Below are 21,162 nucleotides of genomic sequence, written 5' to 3'. Positions count from 1 at the left end.
CAGCCGCCGGTGTGGTAGCGGCACCTGGTCGGCGAAGCGGCCACTGTGCTGCTCCCTTGACGACCGGTTGCGACGCAGAGCCGCTGGTGGGTCTCCAGCGGGTACGACGCGATCAGACAGCCATGACGGCTACGCTGAGCGCGCTTGCGGAGGAGCTGGCTGCACTGTCGCCGTAGCGCGATGCGAGGCGCATCGAGCACGTGCCAGTGGGGTGTTGGGCAACACTTGGAGGCGCGTGGCTCTTTCTCAGTGGTTTTGGCGCGGCCACGCTGTGTGTGTGTCGGTGTCTGCCCTGCTGTTCTCCCTCCTGCTCACTCGTCCTCGCGACAACACCCCGCGAATCAGTTGCCCACACGCCACCTGCGGTCCGCACGCGCGTCCGGGCCTTGCGGTGTGGATGCGAACATCGCCCATTGACGGCCACTGCGGCGTACCAAAAGCGCACACATCGCACTCCCTCACGTGGTGAACGTCTGCGCGCGTGTGTGTATCGATGCGTACGTGTGCGCTCCGTCCACGGTCACCACCGCGCCACGTTGCATCGGGGCTCGCACCTTTCCGTTCTCTCCGTACGGCGTTCTCCTCTCTGCTAACTCTTCTCGCCTTTCCTCTCTCCGCATCTGCGCCTTGTGTGCCGTGTGTGTTCCCCACCCGTACTCGACACGACTTTTCCGTTTGCGCTCCTCGCCTGCCTGAAACGATGACGTGTGCCGCCACTCGCTCACCCGAACACACCCGCATGCATCCCTGCACCCGACACAGGCTCTAGACCGTCCATCCCCTCGCCCAAACACACTTCCTTCTGCTATCACCTATTACGTCGTCAGCCACCATATCGGCTATAACTTCTCTTCCACACCTGCTTCTCCACACATCCGCCACCGCTACCAGGCCTGAAGATCTCCCAGCGACCCGCTTTGCAAAGCAAGCCTCGCACTCGACACACGCACAGCTTTGAAGCCACACAATGAAGACACTCAGCTTGCGCCCGCTTGTGCTGTTGGTGGTGTGCGTGGCGGCGGTGCTCGCGCTGAGCGCCTCCGCTGACCCGCACGCGGCGGCCGTGGACGTCGGCCCGCTCTCTGTTGGCGCGCTCTCTGTTGACCCGCAGTCTGTTGGCCCGCTCTCTGTTGACCCGCAGTCTGTTGGCCCGCTCTCTGTTGGCTCGCAGTCTGTTGGCCCGCAGTCTGTTGACCCGCAGTCTGTTGGCCCGCTCTCTGTTGACCCGCAGTCTGTTGGCCCGCTCTCTGTTGACCCGCAGTCTGTTGACCCGCAGTCTGTTGGCCCGCTCTCTGTTGACCCGCAGTCTGTTGGCCCGCTCTCTGTTGACCCGCAGTCTGTTGGCCCGCTCTCTGTTGGCCCGCTCTCTGTTGACCCGCAGTCTGTTGGCCCGCAGTCTGTTGGCCCGCAGTCTGTTGGCCCGCTCTCTGTTGACCCGCAGTCTGTTGGCCCGCAGTCTGTTGACCCGCAGTCTGTTGGCCCGCTCTCTGTTGACCCGCAGTCTGTTGGCCCGCTCTCTGTTGGCCCGCTCTCTGTTGACCCGCAGTCTGTTGGCCCGCAGTCTGTTGGCCCGCAGTCTGTTGGCCCGCTCTCTGTTGACCCGCAGTCTGTTGGCCCGCAGTCTGTTGACCCGCAGTCTGTTGGCCCGCTCTCTGTTGACCCGCAGTCTGTTGGCCCGCTCTCTGTTGGCCCGCAGTCTGTTGACCCGCAGTCTGTTGGCCCGCTCTCTGTTGACCCGCAGTCTGTTGGCCCGCTCTCTGTTGGCTCGCAGTCTGTTGGCCCGCAGTCTGTTGGCCCGCAGTCTGTTGACCCGCAGTCTGTTGGCCCGCTCTCTGTTGACCCGCAGTCTGTTGGCCCGCAGTCTGTTGACCCGCAGTCTGTTGGCCCGCAGTCTGTTGACCCGCAGTCTGTTGGCTCGCAGTCTGTTGGCCCGCAGTCTGTTGACCCGCAGTCTGTTGGCTCGCAGTCTGTTGGCCCGCAGTCTGTTGGCCCGCTCTCTGTTGGCTCGCAGTCTGTTGGCTCGCAGTCTGTTGGCCCGCAGTCTGTTGGCCCGCTCTCTGTTGGCTCGCAGTCTGTTGGCCCGCTCTCTGTTGACCCGCAGTCTGTTGGCCCGCAGTCTGTTGACCCGCAGTCTGTTGGCTCGCAGTCTGTTGGCCCGCAGTCTGTTGACCCGCAGTCTGTTGGCCCGCTCTCTGTTGACCCGCAGTCTGTTGGCCCGCAGTCTGTTGGCCCGCAGTCTGTTGACCCGCAGTCTGTTGGCCCGCTCTCTGTTGGCTCGCAGTCTGTTGGCCCGCAGTCTGTTGGCCCGCAGTCTGTTGGCCCGCAGTCTGTTGGCCCGCAGTCTGTTGGCCCGCAGTCTGTTGACCCGCAGTCTGTTGGCCCGCTCTCTGTTGACCCGCAGTCTGTTGGCCCGCTCTCTGTTGACCCGCAGTCTGTTGGCCCGCTCTCTGTTGACCCGCAGTCTGTTGGCCCGCAGTCTGTTGGCCCGCAGTCTGTTGGCTCGCAGTCTGTTGGCCCGCTCTCTGTTGACCCGCAGTCTGTTGGCCCGCTCTCTGTTGACCCGCAGTCTGTTGGCCCGCTCTCTGTTGACCCGCAGTCTGTTGACCCGCAGTCTGTTGGCCCGCTCTCTGTTGGCTCGCAGTCTGTTGGCCCGCAGTCTGTTGGCTCGCAGTCTGTTGGCCCGCTCTCTGTTGGCTTGCAGTCTGTTGGCCCGCTCTCTGTTGACCCGCAGTCTGTTGGCCCGCAGTCTGTTGGCTCGCAGTCTGTTGGCCCCCAGTCTGTTGGCCCGCTCTCTGTTGACCCGCAGTCTGTTGGCCCGCTCTCTGTTGACCCGCAGTCTGTTGACCCGCAGTCTGTTGGCCCGCTCTCTGTTGGCTTGCAGTCTGTTGGCCCGCTCTCTGTTGGCTCGCAGTCTGTTGGCTCGCAGTCTGTTGGCCCGCAGTCTGTTGGCCCGCTCTCTGTTGGCTCGCAGTCTGTTGGCCCGCAGTCTGTTGGCTCGCAGTCTGTTGGCCCGCTCTCTGTTGGCTTGCAGTCTGTTGGCCCGCTCTCTGTTGACCCGCAGTCTGTTGGCCCGCAGTCTGTTGGCTCGCAGTCTGTTGGCCCCCAGTCTGTTGGCCCGCTCTCTGTTGACCCGCAGTCTGTTGGCCCGCTCTCTGTTGACCCGCAGTCTGTTGACCCGCAGTCTGTTGGCCCGCTCTCTGTTGGCTCGCAGTCTGTTGGCCCGCTCTCTGTTGACCCGCAGTCTGTTGGCCCGCTCTCTGTTGGCCCGCAGGCCGTCGGCCCGGTGTCGTAAAAGTCGCCGTCTGTTTCCCGGTGTGCATGAAGGCAGATGCCATGGGTATCATGACGAGGCGGAGCCGTGTCGTCAATGTGACGTTGCTGTACGCGTTCAAGAGCAACATCAGGGGTTGTTGCACAGGCGGCCACAGCACCACGCTCCTGTGACACTCCGTGGGGTGTATGATCTTGGCTGCTGCGGTCAGGCGGATCAAGTGCGAGGGCCAGAGCAGCGCAAGCGTCGCCTCCAGCGTTGCGACGTTCACGCGACAGACGCATAGCAGCGTGCTGCCTGTCGCGGCGCATGCGGGGCAAGCCGTCCATGCAGGCGCCTCCATGACATGGCCGGAGGCGGCCGGTGAAGGCAGCGAGCCCCCTCCCCTGGCCACGCCGCCGCCCTGGAGCGTGCCGCACAGCGCGGATGCTGGCCGCGTGGGTGGAGGCGTGCGGCCCACCCGGGTCCCCGTGTGGCGGCGGTGGCGCCGCGCGCGCCCGGGGAAGGGGCGGGGTGGGGCATGCAGAGGCCGCCCCGCGCACGGCCCGATTCGACGGCAGGCGGCTCGTCCGAGACGGCCGGGATGAAGCCGTGGCGCTGCAGGGGCAGGCGCGCTGCGACGGTGTATGTGCGTGGATGTGTTGACTTGTTCCTGGTGGGCTGCGGGCACGTTGAGGGGCGACGTTTACCCTTGCTGACTTCCTCTGCTTTCCTATTATTATGGATCTCGGTCCCCCGCTGGACTGCGCTGCATCGGCGCTCTGTATCGGGCTCGTCTCTCACTTGACGGCTGCGCCTTCCCGCCTCTCCCACTCGTGTTGTGGGATGGAGGCGCGGGCGGGTTTTGTGTTGTTTGCACCGCGTGCCGGAATTCGGATGAGGGACTGCCGAACGAGCAGACCAGGCAGCAGCAACACGACGGTAGACCTGGGTTCGTTTTCTTTTATCTCATGAGACCGCGGGCGAAGGGAATCACAGACGCCGTCCGAGATGCGCATCCGCACACGCGCGCCGTCTTTGCTCGGTCTCTCTCCCTTCCCTTCGCTTCTCTCTTGCAAGCGCTTTTCTCACAGCCGAACGCTGCTGTCCGCCTGGATTCCGTCCCCTCTCTTATCATCTCTATTTTTGCTTTTATATATGCTTGTGCTTTGACCTCCTGACGATGCCGGCCACCACACCGTGGTGCCAGGTCCCAGTGCCTGCTGTTTGCGGGCAGGCCAAGTAGCCTGCAGCGTGCCCACGAGCGCGACTGTGGACTCTTGGTGCCAGCGGACAGGTGTGGGCTGGCGCTGTGCCTGTGAGGCCAACGGTCATGATCACGGCTGGACCAGCTCACTGCGGATCATGCGGACGATTCAACGAATGCGCGCATGCGCCTACTGCTTTTCTGCCTTTGCTGCGCTGCGGCGATGCCGCGCGTGGTCCCGGGGCCCAGCCTGCGCTGTACGCAGTGGGATTGCGGCGGGCTGAGCGGGGACCAGACGGTGTTGGTCTGCCCTGCTGCTTGGCATAGCCGTGGTGTGCAGCAGATGGGGATGAGCTGTGATTGTGCATGCGCGCGTGTGTTGACTTGTTCCTGGTGGACGGGCACGTACACGGGAAAGTGTGCTCTGACGTTTTGGCGCCAGCCTCTGGCGCTGGAGCGGTATTTGAATACGCGCCTGAAGAGGTGGAGAGGAAAATGGCACGAGGCGCAGAGGGAAAAACGGAAAGAGCAAAGCGCGCAAAGCGCGCAGAAAAAGCGGAGGAGGGCTGAGACTGCTGACATGCGTGAGCGCTGGATTGCGGCGGGGGGAGGGGGCTGGAGCGGAGGGCAGCGTCGTACGCTCACCCAGATACACGCGCCAGTGTGCCTCGCAGACTCCCCCCTTCTCGACACCGGCGTGCGCTGGTGCCTCTTTCCGTCTCCGTGGCACAGGACAGACGCCGAACGCGGCACTTTGCGCGCGTTATGTGCCTCCCCCCGCTCCCTGACGTATGCTGACCCTTCCCCCTTCGGCACCCCTCTCGTGCTGCCGCTCGTGCTCGATGTGCGGAGCCTCTGTGCGGCGGCGCCTGCTCCTGACGATCGTGGCACGGCAAGGACGATAGGGGGAGAGGGGAAGATGTGAAGGGCAGCGCGGGGGATGGCGCCGTGATGACCTCCTCATCCCTCCATGCATCGCCTCATCTCTCTCGCCGCACCGTCCCACCCCCTCCTCCTGTGTTGTGTTTCCACTGGGCGCCGTTTGACCTCCTCCAGCACACGACCTCCGCACCCCCCGTCCCATTCGCCGCTCCCTCGATTTCATCGTGTGCTGCGTTTTGTGCTGTTTGTCTCCTTCGGTGTGTGCATGCGCCAGCACCGCCATTCAAGGTCAACCGCAGCGCTCGTGCACGACGGGCGCCAACAAGCCGCTCCACTGCTTGAGACACCGCTTTCCCTTCCTTCTACCCTCCCCCCACTGCAGCAATAGGCTTTGGCACCCAGCAACCCGAATACACGCGGATACGCGGAGAAGAGTCGCGGCAGCCAGCGGGGTGATGCGTGCAAAGCACATCCGCGGCTCATCGGTCGAGCGCATCGAGGACGCGCGCGGTGCGCCTTCAGCAGCGGCAAACAGGGGAAAGCAAACGACGGCGTCATTTGAGTGTGTGCGCACGTTTGCGTGGTGATGCGGGGAGAGTGAGGGGGAGGGGGAGTGCGCTGTGTGCTTCGCACACCACCGTCTCTCTTCTCTGCTGGTGCCGCCCATCATTGGCACTGGGGGAGGGGCTGCACCTCTTTTTCTTTCCCGCGTGTGCTGCCTTCGCCCCGTCCGCCTGTGGTGTCTGTGCCGCTGTCCTGGCACACGTCCACAGGCGTTTCTTCCCGTCTGTTTCCCTCTTTACTGCGGCAGCAATCTTGCTGCGAATCCCTACGTACGAGCAAGGATAGGTACGCCCACGTAGGCATAACCATGTGTCCCGCGTCTCATCAAGGGCTGCAGCGCAGCCGCAGTCCTCGCCTCTCCACGGCGCGAGTGCTTCAATGGGTGCTGTTGCTTGTGGTCCTGCTGTGCAGTTTCTCACTTATGGCGGCGGTGGTGACGGCACCCTGCGGCGACGGTGCTCATCGCGCGATTTGCGTCTCTGCCTTAAGCGGCGCTGTATTGGGGAGGGGGAAGGGCCTACACGCGCCACCGCTCACTGTGTCCTTGCTGCAGCCCGTAGCGCTACCGCCCCACACGGGTTCCGCTGTTGTGGTGGCCGCCGCGCGGGCTGACGGCGATGTTGACGACACTGACACGTTTTCGAAAGTGGGCGATCTGTTCGCCGTGGAGGAGAGCGCTTCTGCATCCGTGCCGTCTCCCTCGAGCACCGGCGTCCGCCAGGGCGCTAACGGGAGGGGCAGCACAGCAGCAAAGGCTCCAGGGACCACGGCTTCCTCGCCGTCGTTATCCGTAGAGCCGTTGTCGCGAGGGTCGTCCGCGGCGCCATCGTTGAGGTGGTCGTTGTCATTGTCCTCAGCCGCCGACAGCGCTGTCGTGTTGGTCGGTGAAGACGACGCGGACACAGGACCGCCTCCCTCATCGCCAGCACCCCCTCCCGACGACCTCGGCACGCGCCGCCCGCCTGCCACGCGCCTCGCTCTCCTCGGTCTCATCGCCCTCGTGGTGCCCGCTGCTATCATTGCCCTTGTCGTGTGGTGTGTCTGCCGCCGCACACGGTACAAGCGAAAGGTGAAGGGCTTGCGTCTCAACGGCACTCGCCAACCCGGCGAGGTGGATGACGTGGACATGGGCAACGTTGTCAGGGGCGGCGATTGGCTGAACCTCGACGCTGCCACCCCAGGCAGGACTAAGATTGGCGCGAGCCGCACGCGTTTCTCCATTTTGGTGCCGTCGACCGCTGCTGGCGCTCGCATGGACGCCACGTTCGACCCGATCGGGCAGCAGGCCGCGGAGACGCGGCAGCGCAAGCGTGCCCGGCGGGCTGCTGTAGCTGCTGCTGTAGCCGCCGTTGTCCCGGCGAACGATGCTGGCGACGGTGGCAGTGATGGCGTAGCGAGCCCGTTAAGAGGTGACTTGGGCGCCGGAGGGTCGGATGTGTGGTCCAGCGATGAAGAGGAGCATAGCAACGGCTATTCAGTGAACGGAGGCGTCAGTGGCGGCAACGTTGGAGTTGCGGATGGTTCTGCCCAAGGACATGCCACCTCGAGCGTTTTGCCCGGCACTGGAGCCACGGGTGCCGGGGCTTCGTCTGGAGCTGGCCCGCACCTGAGCGGTGGTGCTGTCGCCAGCTCCGTGGCAACCGCCGTTTCTCCACAGGATCACGACCTGCACTACTTCAACGAGACGGCGCGTCTGCTGCTGGGCCGCTACACGGCAGAAAGCGGGGGTGGTGTGCCGCAGATGCCGCCGTCGACGTTGCCAGGCGGCGGTGGTGCTGCTACGCAGAGCCTGCGGCTATCTTCGGGCAACGAGGTGGAGAGCAGCAAGACCGTCGTGAACAAGCCCAAGTCGGCCTTTGAGCAGATTCTTTCGTTCGCCGTTGCGCCGCTGCAGGTGGGCCCCGAGTTCCATCAGCGCGGTGACACCACGGACAGCGGCAATGTGGCGGACAGCGCCGGAGGGCCGAGAGCCGTGGCAGCGCCTGTGCCGCGGGACAGGGAACGTGCTGAGCGGCACACCGAGAAAGAGGAAATGGAGGAGGAGCACGCCTTCCAGGGTGACGAAGAGCTCGATGAGGAATACAAGGGCGAGGTGTACGGCGATTAGGAGGGGCCGCCGCAACGCCACAGCGGTGGCGTGTACGCCCCTGGCGTCTAATCCGCCACATGCCCTGCAGCACCTCGTTCTCTTAGCTAAGCGAAGGTGAGACGATCAACGAAGGCAGTTTCATGTTTGTCGTCATCGTGGCTTTGGGTGCGGGGAGCGATGACGTCTGTCCACGCACGAGTGTCTACGTGGGCTCTTCTCGGCGAGAGCGTGAGGGCCGCATCAGGACGTTCTTTTGCTTTCCTTTCGTTGCTGCGGCCCCTCATGACGGAGGAGGGGGGCACGCACCTCTCTCAGCCCGTGGCGTCTCGGGGTTCAGTACCCCGCTCCACTTTCTCTGGGGAGAAGCCAGGCGGCCCCTCCTCTATCGTGGCCAATGCCGCGCCACCTCTGATGCTGACAGGGTCCGATCCTGGATGGTGTTGCATCGGAGCTACTTGCAGCAGTGAGTTGACTTGTGCCATCGATGCGATGGACAACGTGCCAGCGAGCCGTGAACGCGTCCCACACCAGGCCCTCACACAGCCCACTGGCGGGAGGGGGCCCGAGCCACCCTGAAGGGGATGCACCACATGGCGACCGGCATGATTGGGGGCTGCTATGAGGAGACCCGCGAAGCGGGGGCTGGGTATAGTTTAGGGCAGAGGCCCGTGCTCAGATAACTGAGTGGGCGCACTGCTGTGGCGCGCGCGTCCAGCGCTGCGTCGTACCACGCGATATGGGACCTTTGACAGGGCCGAGGGGGCGAGGAATAGCGGGGCGGTGAAGCCAATGCTCTCTATATGAGAGAGAAAGGTGCACAAGGAAGTGAGTAGCAGATTCTCGGTGTTGCTGCCTTTCGCAGTCACGGCGCCGCCATCCCCTTCTCCCTTTGTCTTTTAGGGTTTGAGTAGGTGTGCACGCCCGATGTGGCGCGTGTCGAGAGATGGAGCGAGAGAGGGAGAGCAAAGTCTGTGCCCGCCTTTCATATGTGTGTGTAGATCCATCCTTTCAGTTTTCGTCATTGCGTTGGGAAGAAGCGGCTTTGCCGGCGTTGCCTGCACCGCATTGTTCTCCTCCGTTTCGCGGTGCTCACGTGCTCTGCGGCTGACGCGAAGGAACACGACAGAGAACGCCAGCAAGGAAACACGTCACGCTGCTGTGTGTGGTGACGCTTGCCAAGGGGGGGGCGAGGGGAGGGGAGGGGAGGGGCGTACGTGGACGGGTGCTGCAACCTGCCTCGTCTTCATTCCTCATTTTGGTTTGTTTCAACGGCCGCGTCGGCGACTCGCGCAGCGACGTAACGAACAGCGATTTAAAGAGAAACGATGGCGTGTGTTTTGGCGGTGGTGGTGGGGAGACTCACTCAGTGGGGCCTTCAGACTTTCTAGACCCCCCCGGCCCCGCCTCCACCGCTCTCACGTTTTACGTGAACGATACAATGGAGAAGAGGGTTGCTGTGCGGAGATCAGATGCCGTTGCGCTATGGGCTGTGCTCCGAGGCCTTTCATGCTTCTGCACGGTGCGCGGGTGTGCGCTTGTGCGCATGTCTGACTCGTTCGCTCTGCTCTGGTCAATGCCGTACCCCACTTCCCTACGTTGTGCACACATGCCTTTGCCTTCATGGATCATCCACACCCAGTAGTTGTGTGCGCGGTGTCGTGGTATCTTGCACTCCCTATTCCGTGGTCTGGCCACTCCCCATCATCGGAGTCCTTCCTTTGGTGGTGCAGCAGCGTCTTGTCACGAAGTCGATGCTGCGCTCCTGCTTATGGGATCACGCGACGCTTCCATACAAACCGTCATCACCGTGCGTACTCTTCTACCTCGTGCCTGGCGATCCAGTATGGCGTGTGAGCGTGCCGAATGCGCGCGGCGAGTACCCAGACCTCGTGCCAGGGCTACCTTACCAAGAGTGGCATGCTATGGAACCGCACTACCTGCAGGAGTACGCGCCACCAGCGCTGAGCATCCACGAGTCGACTGAGGTCGCGTGGGAGGAGCTGCCGACACCGCCCTTTGACGAATTCAGACGCTTTTTGGCACCATCGTAGAGCACTCTCGCGAGGTGACCCAGGAAACCACCTTTTCAAGGGTATACTCGTGTGTACGTGTGAGGTCGTGTTGCAGAGGTCGACGGACACTTGAGACGGCGAGTAAAACACAGCAAAGATGGCGAAGGGTGTGGAGGGAGGGTGAGGGTTGAGAGGTATAGATGGCCACTTTATCTCGGCTCTCGAGCCACTGCCCCACTGCCGCCTCTCCCGCGCTTTGAGGAACTGAGGAACTGTGTGGGTGGGCTCTGGTATAGGGTGTGCAGGCGTGCGTGTGCGTGTCTGCGCATGCGCGTGCAGGGCTGCTTGTGCGACCGAGCATGGCCTGACAGCCTCAGAAACTCCCCCCAGACACACACGCACACACACGCAGCGTAACCCAAGTGCGAAGCGCGGACAGGCAAATCAAGCCCAACACCGCACGGTCATGTGACGGTAGATGCGTAAGGTTGGCGAGCGCCTTTTTTGTCTCTCTGCGGCTTCCCTGAGGATTTCCTTTCGCCCTTCAGCCGCTGCGCAGCACCGCTGTGGTGAGTCGCTTGCGATAACGCATCCTGTCTCCCCGTGCTTGAAAGCTGCTCCGTGCTGTGCGCGCCGGCGTCCCTCTCACTTTCTCATTTTCGTTTCTGTCCTCGACTCACTTTTCGCTGCACGTACTCCCACCGGCCCCTCGAAACACACCGCACGGTGCACGCGTCCCACCCCGTCTCTTGCGTGCGCGAAGAAATCAGAAAAGGGCAGCTGCCGTGACGACAGATCACTCACACAGGCAAGCGCACACGTGCTCCAATACGCGTACGCATTCACAACGCATCATCGCTCTTCCTGCACGCAACACAGATACAACTGCAGCCAATCCAATGAGTATCAACGTCTATCAGTTACCCATCGAGCAGCTCGAAGGCCTCAAGGAGCAGCTTGACAATGATGTGCGTAGTCTTGGGACGGCGTACGACGGCCTCTACAACGGCCGCACTCGCTACCAGGACAACCACGACGTGGTTGCGCAGTACCACGCCGTTTGCGAGAACGCCGCCAGGACGGAAGCGGCGCAGGAGGTGCTCGTGTGCATGACGTCGTCACTCTTTGTGCGCGGCACCGTCGTGCCGAGTGACAAGGTATTGGTGGACGTCGGCACCGGCTACTTTCTGGAGCAGTCGATGGAACACGCGAAGAAGTACTTCATGTCTCGCGCGGCGCAAATCAAGGAGAGTATGGACCAGGTAGAGAAGACAATTGTGTTGAAGCAGCGGCAGCAAAATCAGGTTATCGACGCACTCCAGCAGAAGACAGCGGCGATGCAGCGTTACCACGAGGGGACGCGGGAATGAGTAGGGAGAGGGAGGGAAGACGGGCGGTCGGCCAAGAAAGTAGTATCGACTTGAGCGGCTCACGTGTTTGGCGCTTTCTGTGTACATTTCTTTCGCGCCGTCTTGCTCGGGTACCATACCCTCCGTGTCTTCTGTTCCGTTCGACGAGGTCGTGTGCCGCCTTCCCTTGACTTCGTGTGTGGTTTGTGTTGTGTTGAGGCGTTTCCTGCGTGCCAGTGTGCTTGCTGCGTTTTTTTTTTGTTCGGTTGCTTGATGATGTTGCGGTGTTCTTCTGATAACTAACACGGCATCGTTGGTGGTGATGGTGACTGTGGTGGTGGCTGTTTGTTGCGTGGGTGTGTTTTATTTTACTTTTCCCGTCTATGTGAGCGGCGGCAAAGTGACGCTCTTGTGTTGTGCGGTGGCCGCTACCGCATGTGCGCTTCATCCTTCCCACCCATCTCTCTCGCTCGCCTATTCACTCTCATCGTCGTCTCTCCATGTGTGTGTGTGTGCGGGCCGCGTCCGGCAGCGCAAGTGCGGCGAGAGCAGCAGCGCTGGGCGGGGAGGTGGGGAGAGATGAATGCTTCGAGCAGGAGGCCGCATGTTGCCTATGCACCGCAGACAAGTGTACCAAGAGGGACCCCCCAATAAACAAAGACGAGCACAGAAAGCGAGACGGGGCACGCACGTGCTCACACGCACGCACACAGCCTGCACTCGCCTCACCACAACAGAGGCAGGGAGGAGGTGGTGCTTGTGGGTCGGGACGCACTTCCTCTCTGTCCCCTGCCACGATTTCAGCCCTTAGCAGCAGCGACCAAGTACACGGGCAACGGATGCTTCGCGTTTTCTTTGCCGCGACGAAGGATAACGATGCTGCCGTTGCCGTATCCTCTCACCCGTTTTCCTCTTGTCGCTCTCCTCCTTGCGGCAGGACTTCTGTGTCCCATCGTTGGCTGCATCGCCCTCTGGTATGTGAGGGATAAGACGTGGGATCACGTGGATGTACTCAATGGGCTTGACGTCGGCGCTGCTGGATGGCGCGCATGCTCTTTCCTGTGCCTTCTTTTTTTTTCGTGCAGGCAGGGCTTTCTGCCGCTGCATCTACGCGCGCCGCATCCCCTCTTTCTCGGTCCGCTTCACTGACTTTGCTGCCATCATTTGCCCCCCCCCTCCCCCCACTCCCCTACTCCCCTACACACCCTCATATTTACACAGCGGCTTTCGTTTTGCCTTTGCTGCCGTGCCCTCTTTTTCGGATTCTTCACCGCTTCATCGGTTGCGCCCCATCATCCCTCCTCTCTTCCTCTCCTTCGTTTTTTTGTCCTGTCACTCCACCTGCACTCCCTCTCTCGTGCACACGTGCACACACGTGCGCACGGCACCCATCGTTACCATCGCGCACAGGTCGAACCGTTGACATAGAAAGCGAAGCACCAAAAGAACAACAACATCAACAACAAAAAAAACAGGTCTAGAGAGGAGAGGGTGTGCATCAACACGCGCACGCACAACCCGGAGAGGAACGGAAGACGGGGGGCGGGGTGGGAATTCCTTTCTTTAGATCTCCCCAGCAGCATCCATACAGGCCTGCCAGAGACGCGTGGAGCAAAGGCCCAAGGCCGTACCTCCCCTACCCTCCTCCTCTCTCATATACCCACACATACAGAAAACACACACAATATATATATATATATATAGATATACATACAGACTCCAACAATCGGTGAGCGAGGAGAGAGAAACGCCTCCGCACCTTCTCCACCTTTAAGAAGATCCAGTAATAGAACTTGGTGATAGAGAGTACCTTTCGATTTCTACCCGGTCGCTCTTCCCCTCCCCTCCCTTCTTCCCTCTGTCTGTCTACCTGCCTGTCTGCCGCCTCGGTCGGCATCTTCCTCGCGGTTGTGTATCGCCGCACCGGCTCAGAGAGTGAGCGAGCGAGCGAGGCAGAGAAGCGCATCGTTTGCGGGCACTTTACACACGCACGCCTTTTTTTCTGTTCCTCCAAGCAGAGAGACGCACATAGAGGCATAGACGTCTTGCATCGAACGTACACAGATACACGCACGCCTCCGGACGCGGGCTTTGTAGGCGGATATCACAAGACGTGTGATATCCGCGCACACGATACCGAAGGCGATCAAGGGCAGTAGAGTCACCACCGCCTTCTTTTTTTTCGTGTATCCCCTGCCACACTGTCCGAAGAGGCGTTTTTTTTGTTTTCACCGTGCTTGGCGCGCAGGCAGTGAATCAGGTCTTACGCTCGAGAGACGCCCCTCTTCACCAACGTCCGAGCTGTCTTTGGATTTTGGACAGTGGTGTGCTTTCATTTTTTCGTCGTGTGCGGTCGTGTTCGTGGGCGGTGTCTGGCGTCGATCTCTGCCCCGTGGTAGCGCACTTCTGGCTGCCCCCTCTGCGACCTCCAGGAATAGTTTTCACCTTCCGCAGACATCGCGCCGACCTCCATGAGCGGCAGCTCCCTCTGCCCATCCTCTTTCACAGAGGCGTCGGCACGACAAAAAGCCTATGTACGTCTGCCTGGCGACATAGCCGGTGAGGGCAGCAGCAGCAGCAGGGGCCCATCAGGGCGATGGGCGGATGCTCTTCTCAAGCACACATCACAGGGCGCGGCCTCTGCATCATCGGCGACAGAGCTGGCGTCGCAGCCCACACACAAGCCTTTGTCAAAGGATTGCAGCCAGACTGCAAGCGCTGTCACCGGCCCCGTCCGCGCGTCTCCAAGGCAGCCACAGAGTGAAGTAAGCAGCACCTCCCTGCAGCATCGCGACAAGTTGCACCGCAGCAACTCGTTCGCCATCGACGCCGCGCCTCCGCGCGCTATGGCCGTTGCAGTGCATCCGCCGTTGTCGCGTGGCTCACAGCGAGCTGTCAGCGCGGCAGCCTCCGCACTCGCATCCGTTTCGTCAGCCACGACATCAGTGGCGCTTCATGCATCGACGAGCAACACCGCGTTCGCTCCAGCCACACTGGCTCCTGACCGACCTCTGAACCAAGCATCACCGCCACCACCTCTGCCGTTTGGGACGGCTGTGCCCATGTGTCAAGCTCGTGTCTCCACCGTTTCCACTGTGCCGCAAAATGGAGCGAGCCCGCCGCAGACTACCGCCAACACCGCGGACAGGAGGTCCACTCGCGTTCACACACCGGTGCACATGCGCCTGCAGCAGTTTCACGCTCCGACTCATACTCACAGAGGCGAAGGAAAGGGCAACAACAACGGCAGCGGTGGCAGCGGCAGTGGGAGTCCTCTCGCATTCATGGCAGCGCCCCACGCCTTCGCAGCCACCTACGCCTCGTCACCTTTTTTCCAGCGCGTAGCCGACGTCGCACCAACGCCGCAATCTTCTCCGGACGCGCCGCGCGCGGCAGCTTCGACGGCGAGTGCCATTGCCCAGGATGACGAGAGCTCAATGCTGCAGCTGCAGGACGTGACGCCCATCACAAACGCCGGTGATTCCCAACACGACTCTCAACTGCCCAGCCAGCTGCGCGCAACAGGGGAAAGTGGGGGTGACAGTGGACAGTACTCGTTCCGTCAAGAGACTACCGGCCACGATGGCAGCGCTGGCGCCACACCGGCAGTTTCTTCCGCAGCCGCAAACACCGCTCCCCTGCAGTCGTCACCCTACACAGGCGCCCACAACGTCTTTGTTGCGGGCGGCACACCACCGTGGAGCACGCTGCCGCACGTCCAGTCACCGCCGTGCCCGTTCGTGCGCGTTCTTCCCCACCAGCAGTCGGTGCTCTTTCCGTGCGACTGCAACGTTAGCCATGGCGTGGCTGCGAAAGCCTTTTCCCAGTCGGTCTCGCCTTCTGACACAGCGCGGCTGTGGGGGACGCCGGGCGGGTTGTCCACATCGCAAAGCGTAACCATGTGGAGTACTGGGCAGCGAAGGAGCCGCGGCGCCGTGTCGGTGGCTGCGGCCAACGGCACTGCGACGAGCTCTGCTCGTCCTTCGACGTCGCCGGAGAGTGTTAGCGGGCATTTTAGTAGCATCTACGCGTCACCGCCGCCGTCGTCCTCGCAGGCGTGCGCCAATGGTCGTGACCAGTGTTGTTCGCCTCTCCCGACCCCTGGCAGCAGCAGACGGGGGTGCCAGAAAGCGGTCACCGCGGACAGCTCTTCGCCTGCGTGCGCACACGTGCCACACCAGCAGCATCTTTTCTTCCAGCACTACTGCGTGGATGGGGTTAGCGGCTATGGCACCCATGGCGGCCCGTCGCTATCGTCTTTTCCAAACCTGACGGTGACACCACGGTCCATGTGGACGTCGGTGTCGGAAGCTGCCTGTGCAGCGGCAACAACGACGGCTGCAGCAGGTTCAGGACGACTGAGTGCATCCGCAAGCACCTCAACTGCACAAGGCGCTTCGGGAGGGGCGTCAGATTTCTCGGCTATTGCGCGCGGCCTGTCTGGCGTGACTCTGGAGAAGCAGCTGCTCCACGCCAGCAAAGGTGAGCTGGCGCAGATCCTACTGGAGCTGGCCAGCTGCAACCCGGAGGCATCACGCTTTATCCACTCCAAGGCGTTCTTCTTCGCCTTCCGCCACGAACACGGGGGTGAGGCTGTGGAGGCTGGCGAGGAATGCCCAGCAGTGACCCAGGCGACGACAGCAGCCGCGGCCGCTGTGAACAAGAACGGGCAACACTATGCTCTTCACGGCGGATTGGGCAATGGTTTTACCCCGAAGGCTGTGGACATGCCCAACGATGACTGTTCTTGCAAGCAGTCAGGGGCCCTCAAGCGAACCGTCACAGGTGTGGCGACCCTCAGCGGCGCTGCAGCGGCGCACGACCACGTCATCGCTCGCTGCATCTTCCCCGTGGAGGCAGCGGACGACGAGGATGGGGATGGTTGCGGCGACGACTCCCTGACTAAGATCAAGCATCCTGACCCGACGGTGATGAAGGGTGCCACCAACGCAACAATGCCGCAGCGCTGCCTCTACCCGGAGGATCGCGCCTTCAGCGCCGAGCTGCACCCATGCCTCCGCTGGTACGGCGCGTGCCGAAACGCGACGAGTTGCGTTTACGCGAATGTGCCGCGGAACGTGTGTTTAAGCTGGATCCGCGGCTCCTGCATGGCGGACACCGAGTGCAGCGGCGTTCACCGGCTCCCTTCTCCATGCCCGCCTGAGATTCGCAGAATCTACGAGCTGAACCACGGCCTCGCACGTCGCGACACACCCGCGAACGCGTGCGCAGCCTGGATATCTCTTGGCCATTCTCTCCCCATTCCTCCTCCGTTCCCGGCCTGCACCTCGCAGGCACGAGCGCCGCTTTCGGGCGGAAGGGTTGCTGCAGCGCTTCCCACAAGTCCGAACGCGAATGCGCCGACCGCTGAGCTTGCGGAGGCTTGCGTTGGTGCCAACGAAACTCTTGGCATGTGCGCCGCTATGAAGGAGGGGCTAGGGGAGAAGAAGATCGTTGTGCAAACGCCAACGGACCAGTCTATCCACAAGGACACCTTCCTCGGCGGCGCCAGCACGCCGCACCGCCATCCGCATGGGCGTGACGTGGAGCCCTCCATCCCTGCCATGAAGATGTCTGAGAGGTGCGGCGGCCCCCGCACGGTGACGGCTGGAGACGCCAGCTCGTGGGACTTATCTAATGCGGCCATCACCGCAGATGTCTGCGGGCTGGTTGACCACGAGATGCTGCAGTACACTGGCGGCATTCTTGATGCCGGCGCCAGTGCTGGTGCAGCGGCCCCGCCGTGCCTCTTTGATGCCGGCGTGCGACTGGGAGGTCGGCGGAGTGGCATGGTCTCTTCAGCTGGCAATAGTCGCTGTAGCACCGCCGAGGGCTGCGACAGCCACACGAACTCCGTCAGCCGATACCTCGGGCCCCAGTTTGATCGCGCGGCGACGGCAGTGCCTCACTGCAACGATGGTCAGTCTGACAGCGCGGCCATGAGCTGGGCAATGCAGGAACAGCAGCCGGATCCAAAGAAGAGGATCAAGTCCATCTGCGGTTGTGTGTGCGACGCCAAGGAGCCTCTCCAAGTGGTACCCCTTCGTCCCGCCGGTGACGCGGCGGGGGCACTGGCCGATGTGGATGACGAGTGCGACTTCTCCGCTCCCGCTGCAGGCACGCGCACGCGGATGCAGTCACCCCTGTACCAGTGAGCGCCAAACGGAATAGAGAGCTGTAGCTGAATATACTCCCAGCGTGTTCTCGGTGTTCCTCTTCACCCATTTTGTTGCTTTCTTCTATCTCTGCGTATGCGCGTCTCTGTCTCCGAGGCAATTGTGCATTGGCGTTCGTGTCGTTGCCGTCTTGGCCACCTCCCTTGGCGTGTGCGCCATGCCTGTGTCTGTCCGTCTTGTGTTGCCTTTTAACGTCTGGGACTTCACACGTTAGATATCTTCATGATACCTATTGCTATAGCTATAGGCATCTACCTATACACACGTTTATATAGCTTGAACTTCTCCTGCGCAAGCGCGTCTGTTTTCGCGTGTGGGGGGCTTAGACGCCTTCGCCATGTCCACCTCGTTGTTGTGTTCGCCTTTGCAGCGCCCTCAGCGCGCCACCTCGCTCGATGCCCCTCCCCCCTCCCCCAGCCCTCTTCCCCCGAGCTTGTCCTGCAGGGGAGCGGATTTAGACGCATATGGGCAAGTTGAGGTAAGTGCGAGAGCGGGAGCGGCAGATGAAGGTGAGGGAGGGGAGGAGGACGGGAGATGTGGAGGCGGCACGAGCAGCTGCCGGTCCGCTCAAAAGACACATCTCTGCCCTTTTTGTTTATCTTCTCGAGGACTTCCTGCCCCCTCGATGCAAGCAGAAGAGCTCCGCAACGACAGCAGAAACATGGAAAAAAGGGTGGGGGGGGGAGGTGTCAAGAGCAAGAGAGGGGAAGGGGGTGAGGGGCGGCGAAGAGATCTCGTGCACTCACCCAGTCCCCCGCGTCCTCTCATCATTGGCACCGCACGATCGCCACAGCGGCAGTTGTGTAGCGCGAAGGAAAAAGGAATGCGCACGCAAGGCGAGCGCCCATTACAGGCGCGCAAACATGGTGCGAGACGCATGGCTTTGCATCCTGGCCCCTCCCTTCCTCCCTCCTCCTCGCCTTTTCTCAACGCGCGCACACGCACGCGCAATGCGCATGAGAGCGCCTATCCGTTGTGGTGCTGCCTCCCCTGGCGATTAGATTTTTTTGGGTGCTTCCTTGCCCCTCATCTCACTCACCTCGCCACCTGTAACTCTCTTCCCTTGGGTCTTATCCGCCTCGCGGTATCTCTTCTTCTCCGCGGGGGTCGACAGTCCGGAGTGCTTATCAGCTTCTCTGTCAGTGTGGGCGCGTGCGAGTATCTGCGTCAGGCACGCGTGGGTTGTCAGGCTCGTGGTGACAGAGTCAAGGATAGAGGTCCCTCACCCCACCTACACACAAGCGTGTTGGCGCAGCGAAGAATCGTGTTGAGGGTTGCGCACGACAAGGGCGGCGATTCATCAACGCATCTCTTCGGCCTTTAGAGCGGTAGCTTAGAGGACCCGTTCTCTGTCTTGCCGGGCACACACGCCCACCATACGCACACAGAAACTTCACGGATACCGAAGGCGGGGATTGTCTGGGCTTAGTCATGCTGCACTCACATCGACTGACGCTGCCGCTTCCGCTGATGCGGAGCGTCTGTGGGCGGCTCTCGTTGCAGTCTACTCGCAACTGCGGTACGTCCCACCCGACTCTCACTGCTGCTGCTCTTTGTCTATCCCATCGCTACCAGAGCAGCACTGGCTCAACTATCAACGACACCCGTGCCTCCGGGCCGCAAGTAGCGTTTAGTAGCAAGACGGTGAAGCTAAAGTACGAGGAGGTGTGGCAGCTGTGGAATGAAGGCAACCTCTTCTCGCTGCAGGTGGCGCAGATGCGCGACTTTCTGGCTGACGCGGGCATCGCTGTCGATCCAGCAGCAAAGAAGGCGGCGGTAGTGCGACGTATGGAGGAGTACCTGCACAGCAAAGACAGCGCCGAGCAGCGCGGCGGCGCCGCTGCCATCGCGGGAGCGGCTCAAGGAACCGGCCAGGAGAGCGAGCAGAGCTACGGCAACTGGGCTGGCGCAGGCGCGATGCAGCCGGAGAAGCTGCTGGATTTGGCCCAGGCAGGCTTCTATCAAGGAACGGCAAACATGGTTCCCAAGGCATTTCAGCTGCTCACGACGGGCAGCTGTGCCGAGGCCGTTGTCAGTCGCGTGAACACTTCCACCTTCCCGGGATTCCCTGCCAACACAGAATGCTACACCCTCTCCTCCTCGGATGCGACCGGGGCCCTACAGACACGGTACAGCAAGGTGCTCCAATGGTGTCTGCTAAACATGAACAACCTCCGCATGGATGGCGAGCTTACCGTGGAGCTTGGAAAACTACTGCTCACCCCCGCGGCGATGCGGTACGGAGAGGCTGTCGTGTCCGCCTACACGCTGCAGCAGCGCCTCCAGCTGACGAAGCCGTATACATGGATCGCCGCGATGCCGGAGAGCGCCGTTCCCCTTGTGGAGGCGTTCTTGAAGGAGCGTGGGTTCCAGCCCGTCAGCAAGAGCGCGCGCCTCACCTATGAGGGCGGCATCAAGCGTGCCAAGGACAAGCTGGAGGTGGTGCTGAACGAGCAGATGAAGGTGGAGGGGGTGTATGGGGAGTGGGTGGATGTGCAGACAGCCTTCTGCACCTCTGTGGAGAAGCCGGACTGCCGCGTTCTGCTGCGCTCGCGCCCAGCCGTCAGCGCGCAGGACCGCGAGACGTACACCCGCGTCCCTGTGATTGAGCTCGCCGATGACGACGTGAGCGATGTGCTGCCGCCGGAAAACGGCCAGCTCGTCTACCTGTCCGAGAACGAGACTCGTCACTTCGAGCGGCTGAACGACAAGGGCATTGCCATTGCTGTGCGAGAGACGAAGCGGCAGCCGCTCATTGTGCTGCGGGACGAGGAAGAGGATCCGCGGCTGGAGTACCAGATTAGCGTCACCATCCCGGCCAGCGCTGGCAGCCACTCCATGGACGTTCGTGCTGTTGGCTTGGAGGTACTGGCCCTCTCGGTGGAGCTGTCAACTCTTCTGAAGGAACCCTTCAACGAGGCGTATGGGTGCGCGCCTGCGCTCGACACCGGTAGCGTTGCCGCAACTGCATAAGGGGGGAGCCCGCTCTGGGAGGAGAGAGAAGCGGAACAAGAAACAAGAACAGTGCGTGGGATCTGCAAAGGTGGGGAGAAGATGTGCTTCTCCTTGCGGGAGTCGTGCGCACCTGGCACACCGGCTTCACCCCTTTGTGCATGTCTGTGGGCCGCACACTCATGTGCTGAGCCTTGCTCTTTCGTCTCCCCCTTCCCTCACCGCTCGTCTTGCGTTGCTGCAGGGTATGTGACTGGTCAGCCTGCATCTTCACAGCAGCTCAGAAGAGGGGTGAGAGGCGAGCCGGCAGAAAGGGGGGGGGTGAGGAGACCACACAACGCAGAGGCCTCCGCTTCCGCTTCCTCCCCCATACCCCATTTCCTGGATACCGCGCCCTCTGCGCTATTGAGCATTGTCGAGATGTGGCGGAACGTACGCAAGCGCTTGTTTCTTTTTCGTTCGTCGTCCTCTCCGAGAGAGAAAGATGGACCGACAGGGTCGGCTTTTCGACAGCCTCCTGGTTGTGCGCAGCGGTGCATTCCGGGACACTGGCACGCGCATACGCCAACGTGGACGGACATGATTGCATTTTGTATGCCCGTGAATGCGAGTTTTCTCTCTTGGTGTGTGCCGGCGTGATGTGGTGGATGGATGGAGACGCCCAACGTGCACCGCAGCAGA

At 61.7% G+C, this 21,162-nt stretch overlaps 6 protein-coding genes across 6 annotated transcripts; all 6 read left to right on the top strand.

The window, feature by feature from the left end:
• Positions 1 to 967: 967 nt before the first annotated feature.
• Positions 968 to 3,292, top strand: LMXM_22_0691 (A2 protein; the record flags this gene model as incomplete). Its single annotated transcript, XM_003875475.1, has 1 exon — positions 968 to 3,292. The coding sequence occupies one exon, from the start codon at positions 968 to 970 to the stop codon at positions 3,290 to 3,292; it is 2,325 nt and encodes a 774-aa protein (XP_003875524.1).
• Positions 3,293 to 6,210: 2,918 nt separating this feature from the next.
• Positions 6,211 to 8,010, top strand: LMXM_22_0690 (3'a2rel-related protein; the record flags this gene model as incomplete). Its single annotated transcript, XM_003875474.1, has 1 exon — positions 6,211 to 8,010. The coding sequence occupies one exon, from the start codon at positions 6,211 to 6,213 to the stop codon at positions 8,008 to 8,010; it is 1,800 nt and encodes a 599-aa protein (XP_003875523.1).
• A 1,733-nt stretch (positions 8,011 to 9,743) lies between these two features.
• Positions 9,744 to 10,043, top strand: LMXM_22_0680 (conserved hypothetical protein; the record flags this gene model as incomplete). The annotated part of the gene is made up of 1 exon (XM_003875473.1): positions 9,744 to 10,043. The coding sequence occupies one exon, from the start codon at positions 9,744 to 9,746 to the stop codon at positions 10,041 to 10,043; it is 300 nt and encodes a 99-aa protein (XP_003875522.1).
• An 860-nt stretch (positions 10,044 to 10,903) lies between these two features.
• Positions 10,904 to 11,374, top strand: LMXM_22_0670 (prefoldin 5-like protein; the record flags this gene model as incomplete). The annotated part of the gene is made up of 1 exon (XM_003875472.1): positions 10,904 to 11,374. One exon carries the CDS (start codon positions 10,904 to 10,906, stop codon positions 11,372 to 11,374), a length of 471 nt encoding a protein of 156 aa, XP_003875521.1.
• A 2,825-nt stretch (positions 11,375 to 14,199) lies between these two features.
• On the top strand, positions 14,200 to 17,508 carry LMXM_22_0660 (glucoamylase-like protein; the record flags this gene model as incomplete). Its single annotated transcript, XM_003875471.1, has 1 exon — positions 14,200 to 17,508. One exon carries the CDS (start codon positions 14,200 to 14,202, stop codon positions 17,506 to 17,508), a length of 3,309 nt encoding a protein of 1,102 aa, XP_003875520.1.
• A 1,491-nt stretch (positions 17,509 to 18,999) lies between these two features.
• On the top strand, positions 19,000 to 20,502 carry LMXM_22_0650 (conserved hypothetical protein; the record flags this gene model as incomplete). Its single annotated transcript, XM_003875470.1, has 1 exon — positions 19,000 to 20,502. The coding sequence occupies one exon, from the start codon at positions 19,000 to 19,002 to the stop codon at positions 20,500 to 20,502; it is 1,503 nt and encodes a 500-aa protein (XP_003875519.1).
• Between the last annotated feature and the right edge of the window lie 660 nt (positions 20,503 to 21,162).

This window comes from Leishmania mexicana, chromosome 22 (genome assembly GCF_000234665.1).
Source record: "Leishmania mexicana MHOM/GT/2001/U1103 complete genome, chromosome 22".
In the NCBI taxonomy this organism is placed as follows: Eukaryota; Euglenozoa; class Kinetoplastea; order Trypanosomatida; family Trypanosomatidae; genus Leishmania; species Leishmania mexicana.
Note: the sequence above shows the minus strand (reverse complement) of the source record. Positions and strands in the feature narration are given on the sequence as shown.